The sequence below is a fragment of the Fonsecaea multimorphosa genome, assembly GCF_000836435.1.
Source record: "Fonsecaea multimorphosa CBS 102226 unplaced genomic scaffold supercont1.40, whole genome shotgun sequence".
In the NCBI taxonomy this organism is placed as follows: domain Eukaryota; kingdom Fungi; phylum Ascomycota; class Eurotiomycetes; order Chaetothyriales; family Herpotrichiellaceae; genus Fonsecaea; species Fonsecaea multimorphosa.
Genome location: NW_015971674.1, coordinates 23,329 through 43,630, shown reverse-complemented (window position 1 = coordinate 43,630; position 20,302 = coordinate 23,329). Strand labels below are relative to the sequence as shown.

General features: G+C 54.4%; 9 protein-coding genes across 9 annotated transcripts; 8 read left to right on the top strand and 1 right to left on the bottom strand.

The window, feature by feature from the left end:
• Window positions 1-49: 49 nt before the first annotated feature.
• Window positions 50-727, top strand: Z520_11542 (uncharacterized protein; the record flags this gene model as incomplete). The annotated part of the gene is made up of 2 exons (XM_016782030.1): window positions 50-455; window positions 522-727. The coding sequence occupies 2 exons, from the start codon at window positions 50-52 to the stop codon at window positions 725-727; spliced, it is 612 nt and encodes a 203-aa protein (XP_016626813.1).
• A 1,205-nt stretch (window positions 728-1,932) lies between these two features.
• On the top strand, window positions 1,933-3,210 carry Z520_11541 (uncharacterized protein; the record flags this gene model as incomplete). The annotated part of the gene is made up of 1 exon (XM_016782029.1): window positions 1,933-3,210. One exon carries the CDS (start codon window positions 1,933-1,935, stop codon window positions 3,208-3,210), a length of 1,278 nt encoding a protein of 425 aa, XP_016626812.1.
• A 1,319-nt stretch (window positions 3,211-4,529) lies between these two features.
• Z520_11540 (uncharacterized protein) lies at window positions 4,530-6,302 on the top strand (the record flags this gene model as incomplete). Its single annotated transcript, XM_016782028.1, has 1 exon — window positions 4,530-6,302. The coding sequence occupies one exon, from the start codon at window positions 4,530-4,532 to the stop codon at window positions 6,300-6,302; it is 1,773 nt and encodes a 590-aa protein (XP_016626811.1).
• Window positions 6,303-7,161: 859 nt separating this feature from the next.
• Z520_11539 (uncharacterized protein) lies at window positions 7,162-7,929 on the top strand (the record flags this gene model as incomplete). Its single annotated transcript, XM_016782027.1, has 1 exon — window positions 7,162-7,929. The coding sequence occupies one exon, from the start codon at window positions 7,162-7,164 to the stop codon at window positions 7,927-7,929; it is 768 nt and encodes a 255-aa protein (XP_016626810.1).
• A 1,136-nt stretch (window positions 7,930-9,065) lies between these two features.
• Window positions 9,066-9,922, top strand: Z520_11538 (uncharacterized protein; the record flags this gene model as incomplete). The annotated part of the gene is made up of 2 exons (XM_016782026.1): window positions 9,066-9,074; window positions 9,185-9,922. 2 exons carry the CDS (start codon window positions 9,066-9,068, stop codon window positions 9,920-9,922), a joined length of 747 nt encoding a protein of 248 aa, XP_016626809.1.
• A 254-nt stretch (window positions 9,923-10,176) lies between these two features.
• Window positions 10,177-11,733, bottom strand: Z520_11537 (uncharacterized protein; the record flags this gene model as incomplete). Its single annotated transcript, XM_016782025.1, has 1 exon — window positions 10,177-11,733. The coding sequence occupies one exon, from the start codon at window positions 11,731-11,733 to the stop codon at window positions 10,177-10,179; it is 1,557 nt and encodes a 518-aa protein (XP_016626808.1).
• Window positions 11,734-12,506: 773 nt separating this feature from the next.
• Z520_11536 (uncharacterized protein) lies at window positions 12,507-14,369 on the top strand (the record flags this gene model as incomplete). The annotated part of the gene is made up of 1 exon (XM_016782024.1): window positions 12,507-14,369. One exon carries the CDS (start codon window positions 12,507-12,509, stop codon window positions 14,367-14,369), a length of 1,863 nt encoding a protein of 620 aa, XP_016626807.1.
• Window positions 14,370-14,563: 194 nt separating this feature from the next.
• Window positions 14,564-15,673, top strand: Z520_11535 (uncharacterized protein; the record flags this gene model as incomplete). Its single annotated transcript, XM_016782023.1, has 1 exon — window positions 14,564-15,673. One exon carries the CDS (start codon window positions 14,564-14,566, stop codon window positions 15,671-15,673), a length of 1,110 nt encoding a protein of 369 aa, XP_016626806.1.
• A 1,766-nt stretch (window positions 15,674-17,439) lies between these two features.
• On the top strand, window positions 17,440-19,049 carry Z520_11534 (uncharacterized protein; the record flags this gene model as incomplete). The annotated part of the gene is made up of 2 exons (XM_016782022.1): window positions 17,440-18,738; window positions 18,915-19,049. The coding sequence occupies 2 exons, from the start codon at window positions 17,440-17,442 to the stop codon at window positions 19,047-19,049; spliced, it is 1,434 nt and encodes a 477-aa protein (XP_016626805.1).
• Between the last annotated feature and the right edge of the window lie 1,253 nt (window positions 19,050-20,302).

Genomic DNA, 20,302 nt, shown 5'->3' with positions numbered 1-20,302 from the left:
ATCAAAGCCATCATCGCAAGTTCGCCAATTCACATCGTCGACCAGCAAAATGTCGTCAGACGCTCTTTTTGACGCGGTCAAGTCCCGCCGCACCTACTACGCTCTGTCGGGTGAATCTCCAATTCCCGACTCCAAGATCCACGAACTTGTCAATGAAACCGTCAAGCACGTGCCTAGCTCTTTCAACTCGCAGTCCACCCGCGTGGTTGTCGTCCTGAACGAGGAGCACAAGAAACTGTGGGGCGATATTGTTATCCCAATCATCAAGTCGGTCGCTCCGCCTGAAGCCTGGCCTGCTTCGGAGAAGAAGCTGGAGGGCTTCAAGGCGGCCTATGGCACCATCTTGTTCTACGAGGAGCCCAAGGATGTCGCCAAATTGCAGGAACAGTTTCCCCTTTACGCTGACAAGTTCCCTCAATGGAGTGAGCACACCAATGCCATGCATCAATATGTTTGTAAGTTACCCCGTACATCTTCACCCATTCCCCTTTGTAGTTTGGGGCTGACTCAGACGGAAACAGTATGGACTGCATTGGAAAAGGAAGGCTTTGGCGCAAACCTGCAGCACTATAACCCCTTGATCGACGAAAAGATCGCGGCAACCTGGGATGTCCCCAAGAACTGGAGCTTGAAGGCACAACTGGTCTTTGGCAAACCCGCTGCCGATCCTTACCCCAAAACCTTCAAGCCGCTCGAGGAACGAGTGTTTATCCACGGAGCCAAGTAATGGATTATGGTTGTTTGAGTGGGAAGCCTCAGCACTTGGCTTGACGGGTGTCTGGAGTCTATCCAGAAGGAGCGCGATAAAACCTAGAGAATCGGGGTTCAGTCCATTACCTTTCCAGAATGCAAAGGTCTCAACTAAGCTTGTTTTCGATGGCGTTTTGTGTCCCTGTCTTTTCAATCCTCGCTCCCCCTTGGCTGGAAACATCCAGCACGCGTTAGTCAACGTTCACAGCACCGATTTTCATTCGACTCTAGGAACGGCGTTCCGCCATCTGATGCTGTGTTGCTGGGCATGTTTTGAGGATAATTGGCGCCTCACTCGGCTGATTTGGGAGGACATTGCCGGGCTTCGGGACATGCTCTGTTGTATGTGCTGCGTCACTGTCGCGTGTTAGAGGGCCCCTTATCCCACGCTGATATACCCACTCGGTTCGCTTGGTGTTGTATTAAACGAGCGATTGGCTGGCTTACTCTTGTGCAAGACTTTCCTCTCATTCAATCGACATGGCCGTCGCTCGTAGCTCCGCTTTCACAACTAAGACCACGATATCGCAATGCGCTTCGCCCACAACGGGAAATGTTCCTCAAAAATGTCTCATCTACACAGATTCCAGAAATCGACATAGCCGAGAACTAATGTCTCTGAAACATCGCAGCAAGTGACCAGGATAATGCCTCAGATTCCCTGTCGAGCCGTGGATCTGAGACGAGGCTGAAAATGTTGGAAGGCGGGAAACCATCGGATAACTGACACGGAGAAACTAAAATCCGAGATGGTACCGATCCGAACGAGCAACCGATACTTCAACGTCAAGCCATGCCTGCTTGCCAGGTCTACACCTTTTCTTCCATGTCGATGTCCCTTTATATAGAAAAGCAACCATCATCCCTAGCTCGGACTGAGTATATGGAAACTCGACTCTATTTCAGCCGACAGAAACCTATTCCGAAGGACGATATGTAAGATAGTTCGCCCCTCGGTTGCGGCTCCCACTCGTGAGGAGGGCTTGATCCGATTGACAAATGGGCACGCGAGCTGATCTATTATTTGAACCAGCAGAGCGGCCCCGAGGGTCCCAGCGTGCAGATAGAAGACTATTTAAACCGAAAGTTCCAACACAGAAAAAGCGTTCGGAGGCCAGATCTACCTAGACAGCACCTCAAGGTTCGTCCCTTGGCTTACCAACAAAGGTCTGAATACCCACCATGACCGAGACTTACGACTTCCTCGTTGGCACGTTCAACACTCCTGAGATCTACACCCTAATATTCACCCCTCCCTTGTCGTCTTCGAGGAGCTCTTCGGGTAAACTAGAAGTACTTCACTGTGCGTCTGCCATCGGGTCGCACTCCTGGCTTCATCTCTCCCCCGTGAAGGGAGACGGAACCCGGAACCTCTACGCTACAGCTTGGACAACACCTCCCGCCGTGGCTGCTTATACCGTCAAGTCTCCCACAGATATCCAGCTCCTGAACAGTGCACCAACTGAATCCCGCAGTGGCTACGTCACAGCGAACGATGTAGCTCTATATTCGGTAGGAGGAGCAACAGGAGAGGTCTTTAGCCTGGATCCAAAGTCTGGCAAGATTATCGCGCCACTGGAGCCTGGTCACACTGAAGCAAATGGCGTTGGGAGGGGGAATTCACCAGAAATCAAACCATTGCAACACCTTTCCTTTGTGTTGAATGTGGCTCAGCGCGATGATGGCAGTGTCATGGACTTTGGAGGACTCCGCCACGGCGCCCACTCCGCAGATCTCTCGCCTGATGGCCGAGCCCTCTACGTTGCAGACATTGGCCGAAACTGTATCTGGTCATATTTGGTTGATACTGAAACGGGAAAGCTCACACATGAGAGAAGACAGGGCGCGCCTCGTCGCGAGGATGGACCGAGACATGTCTGGCCTCACCCTACCGGGAAAGTCGTTTATTGCGTGCAAGAACACACCAGTATCGTGGACGTTTACTCCACCTACGAGAACGGACTGTCTCTCCACCATGAACAAGCCGTCCGAATCATCCCTGTAGAGAAGACATCGAAGGACTACTGGGCGGACGAGGTACGGACGAGTTTGTCTTCGGGAGACAAACCAAAGTATTTGTACGCCAGTGTACGGGGCCTGAAGGAGGGCACGAAGGGATGGGTCGCAGTTTACAGGCTGACTGATGAAGGTAAGGTCAAGGAATCACTCGGCCCTCATAGGACCTACGCGGCGACGCCCATGGAAACCGGCTTAATGCCGGACATTGAATTCAATGCATCCTACGGTGGTTTGCAGTATTTGTGGGAGACACCTACGAGTGGCGGTTGGGCAAATGCAATCCAACCAGGTCCAACCATTGATGGAGTCGAGTACCTTGCGATGACAGATAGTGAGCAAGGATTTGTTTTTGTGCTGGGTTGGGATGGCGTCGAGATGAAAGAAGTTGCGAGGACGAAGCTGAATGACGGCGCGGGAGCTGCGACAGCAGTGTGGCTTTGAACAGAACCGCTGGTATTGATATGGGGACGACAGAGCGGGAAGTGAGATGAAGCCGAGAGAGCAGGTGGACGAGAAACACAGAAAATGAGCAAGGCCGGCGGTCACAAGGTTATACGCGTTGAGCCAACACAGCTTTCCTTTGACCCGAGTCGAGACTCGACGCAGCCGAGTCAGCTGGGGCCTTGATCGATCGACTGCCCTCTGTGCGAACCACAGTCAACATAAGACGGGTCTGAGGCATGCACATGTCGGCGTGGCTTCGATATGCGAGGCTCGTTAACGCCTCCTCCTTGTAGTTAGCTGGCGGAGCATCGCCGGCCGCGACCAAAGCTGTCCATCTGACGGGGACCACTCCAGCTATTGTCAACTCTTACCTCAGGGACGCAGTCGGCGTATGAATGAACGGGACGACGCCTATAGACGTGGATTTCACAGATGCATCTCTCAATATTCCCGTCAGAACAGCAACAGAAGAGCGAGGCGTCCAAACGAGGCTGCATGGATCCAACACGTGGGGGCATATATATAGGGATAAAATACCGCCTACAATTAAGCTCTCGGTAAGTATTTCCATACGTCTTCTGGTTAAACCATTTGGCAACAGTGGAGAAATGAGCGTGGGATATATGGGCTAGAATCTAGCTAGCTGTTCCTTTCTCTTTCCCTCTTCCTCTCCACAAACCTCGAGATCTCGATAGCACCCGAGAAGATCGCCGATGGCCTGGTTCTAGGCAAACAAAACATCCACAATGTCTTTTCTCTCACTCTCATCAATGGCAGATCCAACTTGTACACCTTTGCAACAATCTCTCCCAGACTCTCAACCACCCCGGGTTGAAGGACGGCCCAGGGCCAGGTCGAATTTATGTAGGGAGATTACTCACCGACCAAGCTACAACGGCTTTCTCTTTCAGTCCCGCGTGGGACCTGTTGGGGAGGAAGTCTGACCTGCACGCCTGGACTGTTCACGAAAGGGCAAGACCTTCCGAGTACTATTAGGTATCTACCAATTCCTCCCTTGGGTAAAGGCCCGAATCCTGCGCTTCTGACGTGTCCCAAGCCAAAGGATACGCGGGGGGAAATGCTTGCTCCTTGTTGCCGTGGGTCCCGGATTGCCAGCTTCTTTTCCTCTCCTTGAATGATTGAAACTCTGGGTCGACGTCGATCGCTGCCCTCATGAAGTCACACCTGAAGATTGATCTCGCAGCCAGCAAATCAAGGTATAGATAAGAGGGTTGGATTTTGGGTGTCAAGCTGTTACCTAACAAGCGCTATATGCCTCTTCGTTCTTGTTGAGGGTCTACACCCTTCAGAGGAAGATGCCAGTCGAACGACCCTTTGGGGGCGACTTTCTATTTGTCAACCACAATGCAGAACAGATGAAAGCCTTGCCCAATAGACGGAAAGTCTTCTCCCATGTTCAGAACCAATATCGCAGCTGGAAGCGGCAAGAAGAGATCCGAGCTCTAAGGGCTTCCATAAAGGCTCCCTTACCTGACGCCCAGCCGTCCGTGATTCCCAAGGGGTCTGCGCCGGTGCTCAATGATACTTGGCCGTCATCAAACGTCAAGCATGCCAGGCGTGTGCAAGGTCCAGGAACGGCGGGCTCTGATGCCGCGAGCCGGCAACGGGCGTCCACGAAGATCGCGATCCGCTCGCTGATTCACAATAAGGAGGATCCAGAACGACCAGACCACATAGCACCATTTCAACCACAATCAGTGATGACAATTCTAGGCAAAGGCAACTCGGACCCGTTTGGAGCCTACGCGGTCGAGATCACCCCGGCCACCAACGACATGCTGAGCTTCCACCGCGACTTTGTCATCCCAGCCCTCTACCACACCACCAAGCACAGGTGGATGACGAGCGCCAGCGCATGGCGGGACTGGCGAGACTGCATCGACGGGCTGGGAGACGGGGTCGACGGCCTTGGAGACGAAGGTGCCGGGTCCGGGTTCATCGCCAGCTGCGCCGCAGAGGCTGCAGTGATATCGCTGAACCCGTCCGTCCAGAAGCAAGCCGTCTACTATCGGGCCAAAAGCATGGCCGTGCTGCGGAAACGCCTCACCGCCGGCAGCAAGTTCCACCGCGGCCAGCTCTACTGGCACATCCATCTTCTCGTGGCGGCCGACGTCCTGATGGGCGAGCTCATCGGCACAGCCGCGCACCTCAACATGCTGCGGTGTTACTTCGACCACGATGATGAAAACAAGCTGGGCACCGACTTGCTGTTGTACGTCATCTACTACGACATCCACCGCTCCTCAATGTTCCTTTGCAAGCCCATATTCGACGTGGACAAGTGGCTCCCCGAACGGTTGCAGCCGGTGGTTGACGCGGCGAAACCTTACCTCCCAGACCTGTCGGAAGTGAGGGACCGATTTCTCGACCCGTCAATCGACGATGCCAGACTACGAACGCTGTTCATCGAGCGAAGAGAGAGCCTCGCCGTCTGGCTGTTCCACCAAAAGGGCTCCTCCGAGGAAGAGTCCGGGGGACACACGACCGCGCTGATGGGCTGGTTACTCGTCCGGGTATACCTGCACCAGGGGCGGCTTGTGAATCTGTTCCTACAAGCAAACGCACAGTACTATGAAACCATTTCATCGCCGTCATCACGCCTCATGAACTCGATCCTGTGCCAGGGCTACCTCTCCCTCGCGACGCTGCTGTACATCCGCGCCATCTCGTTCAACGCGGCCGTGTGCGGAGTGCGCCTCTTTGACGCCACAGCCACCATCCTCTCGAACATGCAGAAGATGCTCCAGCTCAGCGAGAGACCCGACTCACCGAACTACGAGAGGTACGAGCATGCCCGTCTCTGGGCGTTGTATGTGGGCGCCAGCGCGGAATGGTTCATGGACATGAAGCCCGAGGAACTCGAGAGAGGTTGGTTCACCACGCATTTCGCCGCCAAGGCCATCAAGCTGGGTGTGGTCGGGTGGGATGAGGTGAGAAGCGTGCTGAGGGGTTTCCTGTTCACGGATATAATGCATCCGGATGGGGAGGAGTGGTTTGCGAGGGTGCTGAGCACGGCGAGGAAGAAAGCCGAGCTGGATAAACAGCCCAAGACTGATGCCAAGGTCTGACGGCGTGGCTTCGTCTATGGCTTCATGAATTCTTTCTTGCGGGCAGTAAAACCACTCTTATTGGCCTTTCTTGGGAAGCTGTTCATATCAAAGCAAGCCGGAAACCTAGATGCAAAAGTCATCTGCAGCGCCTATATCAAGATACCTCCATATACATGCCATCTCCTGGCAAGGTTTTCACTTGTCATGATCCTCGAGAAGTCACTAGTCTCTCTCTACTCGGTACCCTCGTGCTCAAAACACACCTGTCATGAGATGGAAGCTCGGATCGTCTCGAAAGTCGAGAGGAGGAGTGAACTTGGGGCATCTTGGGACGATGTGCTCTCGCAGCACTCTTCTCATGGGTGGGCGCAAGTAGGGAAGGTCAGCCGCGACGGGGTTCCTTGGCCATGATGATTGCTGCGTCCGAGGCTGGTACAGGTAATTATGTACTATTATTGCCCGTAGTTGCGCCGCGTGGGTTGTCTAATGTCGATTCATCCTGAGGGCGACATACTTTTTGGATTCGCTTTGCTTTGCTTTGCTTTGTTTCTTGAATGCCTCTGAAACCTAGGAACAAAAGTCGGCGACACTTCCCGAGGCAGTATGACTTGAATACGACCACCTGCACCTAGCGACTCCGTACAGAAGATACCTGGGTTCCTATTCATCGTGCCTGGGGTCACGGACATATTGTTCATGCGGACTGCAAACACGACTGCCTCTCTCTAAGGTACACCTGTGCCTCTTGCGCCCAGAAACTCTGGTGTGGACTGCGCGAGAGGTATCCCTACTCTCAACCTCCAGGACCTTGTCTCCTCTCTTTCTCAAAACAACCAGAAACCCTCCCCCGAGTCACACGATCTACTTTCACCAAAAAATGTCGCGCTCGCCAACCCCCCAACCTGCGAAAACCGGCGCCACAGTCGACCGGCAATCCACCACGCCCTTCCTTTTGAACTTCTGCTACCGGTCCTCGGCCTTCCACAGCCTGACCGACTTCCCCATCCCGACGCCCTCGAACCCGCACCCGCACTTACCTGCGCATCTGCAAATCTACACGTGGATGAGCTGTACGTTGAGAGAACTCGCGCTATTGTTGACGCAGGCGCTGCCGCAGATCTTACCTGACCCTGCTGTCGGGACAAGGCTGAGTTTTAGATTGGTATACCCGGACGTCCACGCCAGTCGGGGCGGTGGAGGGAGACTAGAGAGTGAGGGGAGAGGGAGATACTTGAGCAAAGAGATAGGGAGTGTCGTTGTCTCGGCGCCGGAATACTCCAATGGCGCCAGCGGTGGTGTCCAGCTCGAAGGAGACGACGCGGGCAAGACGCTGGAAGATGCACGGTTCGTCATAGGAGACTTCATCGATTGTGCCGTCTTTCCTCCACTGAGCGACGGCACCGTGGTATCTCGAGGAAGTGTCAGCGGCAGGGGAGGTTCCAGAGAAAATGGCTATGGGAGAGTACGGGGAGGCGGATACGGTCTGGGCAGCAGCAGGGGAAGCTTCAATAACGGCTATGGCGGGTCAAGAGGTGACTTTGGCGGCTCGGGAGGCAGTATACCAAGCGGTGAGTGGAGGCGAGGCGAGAGGCTTCCTGACTCTGGTGGCTACCGAGGTGGAAGAGGTGCTAGGAGAGGCTATTGAAGCCAGAATCGAGTCTGGACTGCGCACAATCTCCCGCAGCAAGATTGTTTGGTCGCAGAGAACCAGAATTCTCCTCGAGGATGGCAGACAGAGGTCGATCGAGTCTGAACGGCTCATATGCTCCCACAGCAAGCTTGTTCGATGCAGAGGAACAGCTCGGGAAGATTGGGGGGTTCATAGCTGGTGGGGGGCCCAGCAGAGGGGCACCCAGGCGTTAGGGTTAGGGCTTTGGGCGGTGCCTGTGCGGGCGCCAGCATGCCAGTGTCCGCTGATTCAACAGCTTAGCCCATTGGTCCGTGGCTACGTCATCGCCATGCCGATTTTCTCTTCCTCGTCAACAGCGTATCAACAGCACCACGTGAGGCTTGCGTCCAAGATGGCGGTGAAAGATATAGAACATTGTGAGAGCTCCATTCTCGATAGCTCCTGCGAGGGACTATTACATGTAGCTTATCTGCTCGCTCATCTTCCGAGTGGCCAGACTGTCAGTCCCTGTTCTAGACCATCTCGTAGACGAGTCCAGCTCTTTCACCGCAGTCCCGGAAGGCTGATACTTGCATCCGGAGCCTCACTTGCTTCTTTCGATAGCTCATAAAGATGGCTGTATCTCCCCAACAGGAAACCTTTCCCTGCTATCTGTGAGACACACCGAGTAGCCTGCGAAAAGTACCTTGCCTGTAGCGCACTGTTTGGAAATTTTGGTGTCTTCACATGACTCGAAAATGCTCCATCCTGCTACCAGTCCACCGTTTGCTGGAGCATGAATGCTTGTATGTCCGTCGCGGAGCCGAGATTTTCGCCACCAACAAAGGAACCAAAGCTCATCCTCAAGGGGTATTTTGAGTGGCTGTGGCGTCTTCCCCAGCTTCAAACATCCCCCCACCAGTCACCGTCCAGCGCCAATCGCTGCCGCACCGCTGCCCGATCGCCTACAGCCATTTCTCCCATAAACAAAAACTTATCAGTGTCACATCCCACTTTGCAGTGACGTTCCTCCCTTCACTCTTCAAAACACTCACCACCACAATCACATCTCTTTTGCTGCAGATTTCTTCTTTCTTCCTCATAGACTTCTTCTTCATCTCTCTCTCCTTTCATTATTCTAGACTCGAAATTCGCTGAACATCACCGTCAAGATGGGCAAAGTGAGTTTATCCTCAACAATTCCTAAAGCTGTTGACCGCTCATTCCCCCGCCACTGTACCACCTCAAATCAAAGCCTGCAGTGAAAACTGACGAGATACCTCCCTTACAGGTCAAGTACGTCCTTCTCGATTGCGACAACACCCTCTGCTTGTCCGAGCGTCTTGCCTTTGAGGCCTGCACCGATCTCACCAATGAACTCCTCGAAATGTACAACGTCAAGGAGCGCTACACGGTCGACATGCTCCTCGAATCCTTTGTCGGGCAGAACTTCCGCGGCATGATGGTTGGTCTCCAGAAGAAGCATGGCTTTGAGATGCCCCCGGACCAGCTGGAGGAGTACGTCAACAAGGAGTTGGGTGCTGTCACCGCCAAACTCTCGGCCAAGTGTCAACCCTGCCCCGGCGCCCCCGAGGAGTTGGAGCGCTTGCACAAGGCCGGATACCCCATGTCTGTGGTCAGCACCTCTGCCAAACCCCGCGTCGTCGCCTCGCTCGAGAAGTGCAAGATCGACCACTACTTCCCCAACGCCCACGTCTACAGCGCCGCCACCTCGCTCAACCCGCCCTCCAGCAAGCCCGATCCCAAAATCTACCTCTATGCCTGCGAGCAGCTCGGCGTCAAGCCCGAGGAGTGCATCACCGTCGAGGACAGCAAGAGTGGTGCCACTGCCGCCATGCGCGCCGGCATCCCCTGCATTGGCTACGTCGGCGTCTACAAGTTGGAGGATGGCGAGGAGAAGGAGCAGCAGATGGCCAAGGTTCTCAAGGAACAGTGCAACTGCGTCGAGATCATGTACGACTGGAAGGATTTCCCGAAGATCTTGGAGAAGATCGAGAGCAGCAAATAGATTGGAGACATGTTCTGGAACCGTCATGACCACGAACGGGTGATGAGATGACGAAAACGGAACCTCCCGATACTGTAAACGACTTGATAAGAAAAAGAAATGAACCAAGCCGGAGTGGAAATAGGATGACCAGAGCAAAGCGACCTCTGCGACAAACGTTCTCTGTTGCACCTGGTTCAGGTCAGCTCCCAGGACTTTCTAGCCTAGACGCCCTCGTTTGGCTTGGAATAGAAAATGAACTTTGATACAAGGAATCATGACCCATTTGGAGTCGACCGTCTTCGGTCATCCGTTCGCGTCCTCTCAACCAACCGTCCCACCATCTCCCTCATGACATGCTTCTCTCCCGAGTAATCCATGTCGTACCAGTAGTTTACCGCTATGCAAGGTGCTGCCACTTTCTCACCACTCCCATCATCGCCCTGCCAGGATCCACATTCCTGGCTGACGTGGTGGAACCATCCTGCGGGTAGGTAGAGGATTTCGCCCTCGGAGACCGTGACAGTTAGGGGGCGGGCGTGTTTGTAGCACGGGTATTTTGTGGACGTTGGCGTCGGCGGGGAGAGAGGGTCGATGGGGATCCAAGGGATGCGATTATCCCCTAGATTTGACTCGGAGATGATGGCTGTTGGCGGTCGTGGCGGTGGTGATGATACGCCCTCGTCGACGTCATTGTCATAGTCCTGTCCCCCCTCATTCTCGTCGTCTTCGTCCATAACAATCCCAAACCGCTCCCCCTGCTCCGTTCCTCCATTCCCATCCTCGGGTGGATTTACCACCCACCGCCCCGTCCTCACCTTCTGCGCGTGCAAACACATCTCCTCCACCGGACTGTACAGCACGAACGTTTTCCGTCCTTTGACCACCAGGTACAAATTCTCGTACGGGTCGCGGTGCGTGCTGGTCACGGAGCGGGAGTTGCCGATCCACACGTTGACGGCGTCGGGGACCGCGCCGAGAACGGGCGCACTGAATGGTAAGGGGCCGCCGGACTGTGGGAGGGCGGGGAGGAGGGAGGACAATGGGGGAAGGTGGAGGTTCGAGTTTTGCGATTGGAGGTAGTATACTTCCTCGTTTGTTGTCCTTGAGGGTAGGATGGATGGGGATGTATTTTGAGAGGTGGTTATATTGGAGATGGGCCGAGAGAGGGGTGAAGATGGTGATGGTGATGGTGATGGTGATGTCTGTGAAGGACAGAGCTTGTCGATCAAGGCTGAAAGAGTCATGTATATCGAGGCTGGTTGGAGGAAGACTTGTTCTTCTTCTTCTTCTTCTTCTACTTCACCTCCTGATTCTGATTCTGATTCTGATTCACCTCCACCGTCTCCCTCGTGCCCGCTTACATCTTTCGGCGCCATTCCTGCTCCCCTCGTCGAAAGAGAATATAGCGCGTCCGCCCGCCCGTCCGGAGTCACAGCGACCTCGACCTCGCCCTGCACAAGCTCGCAGAGGCTCTTCTTCGTCCACCGAAAGCACGGCGCCGAGAGGATCGAGCGCTGCTCTTCCCGGAGGCGTTGTCGAAGTTTGATCTCCTCGTCCCCGTGGCAGCAGCCGTTCTTGGCCTGGAGGTCCACATCGTTACCCCCTTCGCGTTCGTCGTCGTCGTTGTTGTCGTCGAGCACGCTGCGGTCAAGCCGGTATACACACGGCCGTCCGCGGGCTACCTGTTGGCTGAATTCGAGGGGCGTTGGGTATGCATAGGTCGGGACAGTGGTGTCTGGGTTGAACGAGTGGTAGTCTTCGATCAAAGTGAGAAGGGTCGCGAGGGCGAAGTCCTTCGTGGTGCCGCCATCATTGTTTGCAGCCGCCATGGCTTCAAGACTGGATATTGTACAGATTTCTTCCTAAGAGGCCCGAGCGCTTCCATGAACTTTTCCTGGCAACGAGTCGCACGCCGCTCTCACTGTCGTCAGCCCAAGTCTCTGCCCCCCCCCGAACTTGTACCTCCTATATACGTCGAGCTAGTAGCATAATGTCAGATTGTCCAATGCCTGCCAGTCTCCGCCTTCTAATGTGGTGCTTTTATATCAAGTGAAGTTGAGGGAAATTGATTCCTGCCGAAGTCTCCCCGAAACAGGACGTTTTGCTGCTCAAGGCCCAAGCCATTGCTCGACATACACATAAAATCCAATGAATTCAATGCTTAGTATTAGCCAGCAACGATCAGCTTTTGCCCTCAAGCTCAAAATCCCTCTGAAAGTCTCGTGCCCCACGTCTTCCACAACGGGCCATTGTATTTACATGCATCTCGTGGGGTCGACTCATCGACAATGTGGAGAAGCGACCGTATTAAAAGCTGCAAGAGGAAAAATACCGAGTACATAGGCCTCGGGAACGTCGACTCCGAAGGCCTGAATGTCATCCTTGCGACCATCGACCTCCGACACACTCTCAATGCCTGACTGATGACAACAAGCCTGATTCCACCTTCCCAAATTCAAGATCTCGAGCTGGCTGACGTCGTCTGACGGACAAAAGGGGTGTTCATAACGGAGAGGGAGTGTACGGAGAAATCTATATATTCCACCCGTGCACCCGACCAACAGCCACGAGACTCCCAGAAATGATTTGATACCAGGCAGACATGGGCTCTTTACATCCGGATTCGTCCTCAGCTTACCCCGTTGCCATCATTGGAGGCGGTCCGACTGGGTTATCCGCCTCAATCCTGCTCTCGCTGAGCAACATCCCCCATGTCTTGTTTGAACGATATCCTTCAACATCCATCCACCCGAAAGCATGCGGGTATAATCACCGTACCGTGGAGATTTGGCGCCGCATGGGCATCGAAGAGGAGCTGATCAAGCAACGCGCTCCGGCGGACAATTGCAGCAGGACAGCCTGGTATACCAGCTTCGGGCCTAATGGACGAGAAATCATCAGCCGCGACTCCTGGGGTGGAGGAGCTTACAGGGAAGAATATGCCTCTGTCTCGCCCTGCCAGTATTCCATATTGCCGCAACTCAGACTCGAACCGATATTGCACAAGAGGGCGTTGGAATTGAACCCAAAGGGAATCTTTTACGGGACAGAAGTCACAAAAGTTGAGGAAGCTGATGGTTATGTCGTCGTCACTTATGTTCAGAGAGGTGAGGAGACTGCGACCGTCAAAGCACAATACTGCATTGGTGCCGACGGTGGTCGCATGCTGACAGACCACCTGGGCGTTGGCTGGGAAGGCGAACGGGATATTGTCGATATGGTATCGGCTCACATTCGGGCTCCCATATCCCTTGCACACCCTGACATTCGCAACTTCATTACCTGGTTCGTCAATCCCAAACTCGGTGGCACGATAGGGTCAGGCTACCTCTACCACCTGGGTCCTTATCCTATGACACACGATACGGAAGAGTGGATTTTTGCATGCGGTCTCAACCCGGCAGATCCAAAACGGTTCGATGAGTCGACAATGTTACAGCGGTTGCACAACACGTTGCAGATTCCTGACCTGAAAGTTGAACTATTATCGATCAGCAAGTGGTACGTCAACGCTCTGTGCGCAACACGGTATCGCAGCAAGAAGTCCACGGGGCGCGTGTTTCTGGTTGGGGATGCGGCGCACCGGATCCCCCCTTGGGGAGCTTTAGGGCTTAACACGGGCATCCAAGACGTGGACAATCTAGTATGGAAGCTGAATCTCTCTATCAACGGGATCCCGTCATCCCTGGGTGGAGACAAAGATTGGAATGCACTTCTCGATACATACGACACCGAGCGTCGCCCGGTTGGTCAACGTGTGCGAGACTGTGCGTTGCATAACCTACGTGCTTTCGGGCTAGTTATGGACAAAGCGATCGGTGTCTCTGCTGAGAACAGCCAGGCTGAAAATATTGCAAACATGGATTCATTCTTTGATATGTCGTCCGCGAACACCGATGGTGCCGCACGCCGAGAAGCTGTTCACCGCGCACAAAAGATTCTTGACGACGAGTTCCATGCTCTTGGGGCGGAGGTGGGCTGGTTCTACCCAGACCTCGATGTCAACAGCGAAGGCAGGCCGACTAGTCACGATGGACAGCTCAAGGGCAATGGCGAGCTGGATTTGTTGTATTATCATCCGTCAACGATTCCGGGACATCATTTACCGCACGCCTGGCTGGAGCAGGGAGACAAGAGGCTGTCCACCAGAGATTTGGTCAGGTATGATGGATTTGTCCTGATCACCTCACGGCCGGGACTGTGGAGAAATACCGTGGCCGAAGAAGGCAGTGGATTGGTGACCTTGATCGGGATTTCAGATACGGGCAAAGCGGCAGCCGATGAATCTTGCTGGAAGGATGTAGATGGAAACTGGGCTGCTCAGCGTGGTGTTGGTAGTTCCGGCGCAGTCCTGGTTCGTCCTGATGGGATAGTCGTCTGGCGGGCGCGAGAATTCGATGAAGGCAGAAACAGCCAGATCGGATGGCTGAGGGATGTACTTCGGAGGGCTTTGGCGCTTGGATAGGTCCTCGAGATACCTACGAGTCGGAACACGTTACACCGGTTTGGACTCGCCCACGAGGCTGGACGCCTGACTTACCCCGCACGAGGCTGCCAGAGCTCGCCGCCTTCCTGACCAAAGAGCTGTTGAAAAGTCCTGGAATATCCTCGATAAAACTGGGTCTGTCCTCGATCGAAGCTTGTGAACCACGAAGAAACATGCAACTCGTCAACTATGCGGCTTGGATTCCTGCTGAAAAGGCCAACCTCGTGGTCGCCACGGCGCCCTTCCCGGACCTCTCACCCGATGAGCTCGTCATCACGAACCGTGCCGTAGCTGTCAACCCCGTCGACTGGAAGATCCAAGCCTCGGGTGGCTTCGGTCTCCAATATCCGGGCATTCTCGGTGAAGACGTCGCGGGAGAAGTCCTGGAGGTGGGCAAGAATGTGAAACGGTTCAAAAAGGGAGATCGCGTCATTGCCCACGCGTTGGGGCTCGGGACTGGGAATGCCTATGGCGGGTTTCAACTCTATCCCCGGGCCAAGATCGAGACGGTCGCCAAGATTCCTGATGACTTGGATTTCAAGTCTGCGGTGGTGCTGCCGTTGAGTATCTCGACTGCTGCGGCCGGCTTGTATCTCAAGGGAACGCTGGGGCTGAAGTATCCTGAGGTTGGGAAGAGACTGGCGGCCCGAACGTGGACGTTAGAATGGGGAGAGGGATCGGATCTGGTTGTTGAGACGATCAAGGAAAGGAGGGCGAAGAAGGACGCCGTGCTCCTCCTCTGGGGCGGGTCATCATCGGTCGGCTCGTCGGTCATCCAACTCGCTGTGGCATCAGGCTACGACGTTATCACCACGGCGTCCCCAGCAAACTACTCCTACTGTAAAGACCTGGGAGCCTCGCTAGTGCTCGACTACCACAACCCCGACATCATACCGATACTGATCTCACTGCTGAAAGAAAACGGTGCACCTGTTGTCGGCGCGTACGACGCTATCGGAACCGACGCAACCGTCCGGCAATGCGCTGCGGTCTTGCACGGTCTGGGAGGTGGTGGGACGGTAGCGAGCGTGGTCTCTACACCGGATCGTCTCCCAAAAGGCGTCAAGGCGGCGAGAATCTCAAGCACCAACATTGTGAGCCAGGAAGACGGCGTTGTTGCAAAGAAAATATGGGGCGACTATGTGCCCGCGGCCTTACAGGACGGGTCGTTGAAGGCGGCTCCGGCAGAGCTCGTGGTAGGTAATGGGTTGTATTTTGTGCAAGGCGGCCTTGACAGGCAGAAGAGCGGAGTGAGTGCGCGGAAGGTTGTTATAACGCTGTGAGGGAAGAGGCAACGGATCGTTATATGTGTGAAATACAGACCGAGGGGCTAGTAATGATGCCCACCTAGGTATAGTAGCTATAAAAGCAGCCCTGAGAGACATAGTAATACATCTAGGTAGCTAGTTCTACTACAGGTTTACACACATTTACACGCTCCTTACAGACATGTGCCCCTCGCTACTCACTACCTACTAGAGAATGGATTCTATCTGCTATTGGCTTAGTAGTAGTAACTTACGCAATAGCCAAAAGCGGGGAAGGAGGGGCTACCAGGCAGCCACCTCGGCCAGAAGGGGTTTAGCTGCAAAAGCAGACCCTCGTCGAGGCTCAGCTTCAATTGAGGGTTGCTCCAGACCAACTTTTTCCCAGGCTGCACCGAGTATGGCGTTTCGCGTTGTAACAAGCACTTTGGATTCACAACTATGCAGGCAGAAGCGGGAACATCTCTTGGGCTCCATCAGCTGCGTTATTCACGATACAGGCCAGAGACCGGCTATCTGATCGAGACGTTCAGAGATAAGGCTGACCATTTGTGGCGGCGGTTTGGCCACGCCATGATCCACCTCGCACGGTCTTTCTTTGTTTCAGCCGCAGCGTGTGTTTCACAACCACCGCAGCTCCAGTCCCTTTTTCCTGTTGACCTTCAGGTGGGATCCAGCAGAAAAGAACGCACCAATACAAGCCGACAAGCCGCCAAGCGAACTGGCAGCAGGGAAGGAGGGAAGGATGCCATGTGCCATGTGGCGGCGGGCGCCTGCCTAGAACAGGACAGGCGTGCCTCGTGACTTGCTCAGTCGTGACAACCAGTCCAGGTGCTGCATGTCCAACGTGGACCTTTCGCCTGGTTCTGCGTTACCAGCCTTACTGAAGCGAACCAACTTCATGCTTTAGTCGCAACCGTCTTTCTCTCCTATATCTTTCGTGGGCATCTTAGCCAGAGCATCATATACCTAGGGCCATTTACCTCGTACTTAGGCTGGCGGGCCAAGCATTTTGCCTATGAGGCTGAACATTTGTCGACCGTTCATTGTATCCCCTGTTGACCCGTATATCATGCTAGCCTGCATGTTGGCCAGAGCCTCATATTCTGACGAGAACCATTGCCTGACTGCCAATCAATGAACCGGTCGTGGGCTCCAGATCCTCCAGGGACTATCAACCCAGCCAAACTCTGCAAGACAGCTGGACCTACATTCACTGAGATCGTCGACATCTTATCAGCTCCCAACTTATCTGGTGCTCTGAAACAGGCGGCGGCGGCAGCAACAGCGAGAACAAGCCAGGATACTCTGCCAGACACCCCATCGTCGCCGTCATCGCCGCCGCCGCTGCTTTGCCCACCTAGAGCCGTTCCTCTCCCTCGTATAACCTCGGACTGGGAGTGCAACGATCTTTTCTTGATCCAAAGTCGCAGGTACGAGCAAGATTGCGCTCAGTTCGAGCATCTGTGCGGCGTAGACGAACGCCCTTGTCCCGCCTGGTTGAAGCGCCTTTCGCACAAGGGCTACTTCCGGAGTCAGATGCAGGATGGGGCAGGGCTACATGTACCCCTGGACTTCAAGGCAGGCCTCGACGCGACGGTCGTGATAGATCGCCGGAGGATGTCGATTTTCGATGCTTATCTTCTCCGAGTGGACATTATGAAAAATATAAACTGCTTTCGAAGGCTCCAGGTAGGTTGGCGTGCGAAGTCACTGACCCGATGGAGATAGATCGGCTGACACCTTAGTACCTTCAATAGATAGTCTTCAATCCTGAAACTAAAATGTACGCCGTGTTTGTTCGCGAAGGTCGCGTCGGACTTGAGGGCTTCGCCAGGACCGAAACGGAGTCGAGCAATCTCAGAATTGTCACATCCAGGTTTCGCAAGATCTTCCAGGACCTGACGTCTACGACGTGGAACAAAAGATACGAAATACATCTGGCCCGGAAAAAAGCGAGGTTTTCGTTCATCGAGCTAGATTACCAAAAGACCTTGGCACGCGATATGGAGCTCCCCGAGTATCGCGCGATTGACACCAAGATCAACGAGGAAGTCAGGGATCTGATGGAGCACATGCTCTTCGGTGGTCCGGTCGGGAGTCACACCGCCATCAAAGAGAGCCCAAGCACGCCGGCATCACGGCTGTCCTTTACAGCCCCTCTCGAGCAGATCAGTTCGTGGACCGTCTTCTCGGCATTCAAGACTCTAGATCGCATCTGTAAACACATCGAGTCCGGCAAGGCCATCAACTGGATGACCATCCTGAGACTGTCGTCGCATTACCGCAGCCAGATTCCCTTTTGCTCCGCCGAGGACCGACCCCCTGTAATATCGAGCTACCACGCTCTCTTTCTCGAGTTCAAGTTCCTGTACTGTCTTTGGCCGCGGGAGGAGATCGCCAAGATGGCGAATTTAATGCACAGTCGGGGATCGCTACAGCTGGAAGCACACAAGGCGCTGGCCCAACCGCTGTACCAGGCCTACAGCTCGCTGAGGCACGGGTTCCGGCGGCTGACGGACGCATCGACGCCCGAATTCCGGCAGCTCAGGGCTTACCTGGAAAACTCGTGTCACCAAATCCACTGCCTGAGCGTCGAGCTGGAGGAGATCTACCGGCTCTTCGTCAAGGCGAGGGTGCCGTGTCCGTACCGCGAGTGGATCGAGACCAAAGAAAAGCGCAGAGACCCATGCGGTGAGATGCGGATGCTGCTGTGGCACGGCACGCCGCTGGACTCGCTGCTGGGCATCCTGGACCTGGGCTTGCAGATCCGCCGCCGCGGCGCCAGCTGGACGGGCACCATGTTCGGCAACGCCATCTACCTGGCCGACGCGGTCAGCAAGTCAGCCGGCTTCTGCAAGTACGACGCCTGGGATGGGCGCGCCGTCTTGCTCCTGTGCGAGGCCGACGTCGGCGCCAACCGCATCCGCTCCCCGACCAGCATCTTCGACGGCCACGAGGTCATCCAGCGGTCCCGCGGCCGCCACCGCTGCATCGAGGGACTCGGCCGCACCGGCCCGGCTAACTGGAAGCAGATTGACTGGGGGTTGGAGCCTGGCGTGGGCAACGGAGTGCCCTGGATGGTATGTATGGCTTTTCACTCTTCTTTGGGCACGAGCAGTGTCCTTTGGCCCGCTTCCCTTTTCCCCATTTCTTTCTTCTTCACTGTCCCTATAATATCAGATCACGTTTCCGCGCACAGAAAACTAAAGTGCATGTGGGTGGTGTGCTGACTTTGTGGCTGAATATTTTCTCACAGCCCGACACCACGATTCCCTACACAAACACCAACAATGGGGGCATCCTCGGGTTCAACGAGTACGCCCTTTACGATCCTTCGCACGTCCTTCTGCGGTACCTCTTTCGCGTCAAGATCCGGCGAAAATTGCGCTAGCAAGTTCTTTCTCGGACTGAGGTCGGCATGGATGATAAATTGATGACGACTGGTGTGGTGATTGTGGTTGAGGTTGGGAGAGATGTGGACTTGATTTTGTACCTTGCGCCATAACTCCGTAGACGAAACCCTGGCATTCGCCGTTGGAGTTATGGCAGTGAGATAGTAGCGTGCCGTGAAGAGAACTGTTATTGGCCACTCCACGGCTTGGGAGATGGCGGCATCACAACACTTCATGGCCTCTTCTGCTGCGGCATAAAACCCGCAGAAGTTAGGGATTTCCCGAGGCAGCGGAGAGTCGGCACACGAATCTCTGGGGATGTATGACTTCTGTGGATGAATTGGTTCCGTTCACTTGGGCAGATTCTTCAAGGCCGTTGCGGACGGTTACTGTTGAAACCGAGCATTGGAGGATTATTATTTTGGCAACCGCATATTCGAATGGTTACGTTCGAAAGGTCCATGACTCAGACATGTGCACTGCATTGTGTTGCTTTGTTTAGTATGAGACTCTCCCTCTCTAGAAAAAGTGGCACATCATCATAATGAAAAACTGATCCAAAACTACAGTGCATTGTATTGTCAAGAAGGCTCCCCCTCGCGGATTTTCCAGGGAACTCGACAAGCTTGAGTGACCGTATGATCATGTCCAGCATTGACTGATCTGATCTGATGATTCCCTTTGGTCTGAGGCATCTAGGTATCTAGGTATCTAAGCGACAAACATTGGCGGCGTACCTACAGATATACGGAGTACCTTAAGCAGGCACGAGAGGGATCATCAATGCCCATCCACACACCCACTCACTCACTTACTACCTAGGTAGGTAGGTAGATAGGTAGGAATGTATGCTCCAACTATCAGATTTTGGTATTATCTTGTGACGGAGTTGGGACGGGAGGATGGTCTCTGGCAAGTAGAGATGCTTTCTCCTTCTCTTTCGCGCAGCCGAATCCCATGAGTCCAGCGGAATGCAAGGCCTTGCATCACTTTGTTCCGTCCGCAGAGGGCATGATTCTCTCTGTACCGTCATCGTCATCATGCACCACCACGTCCATTATTTCCTTGCGGGGATGTCCCTGAACTGGGGGTTGTTATGTCGTGCAAGAAGAATATAAACCCCAAAGTCGCCCGTTCTCTTTGTTCGCGGGGTTCTGTGACTTCCCAATCTCTTGCAGGTGGTCATGCGTGGCCTTGGTCTTGATCTCCGTTGTCCTCGTCTTCTGCGTCGTGCGTCGTGCGTCATGAGTCA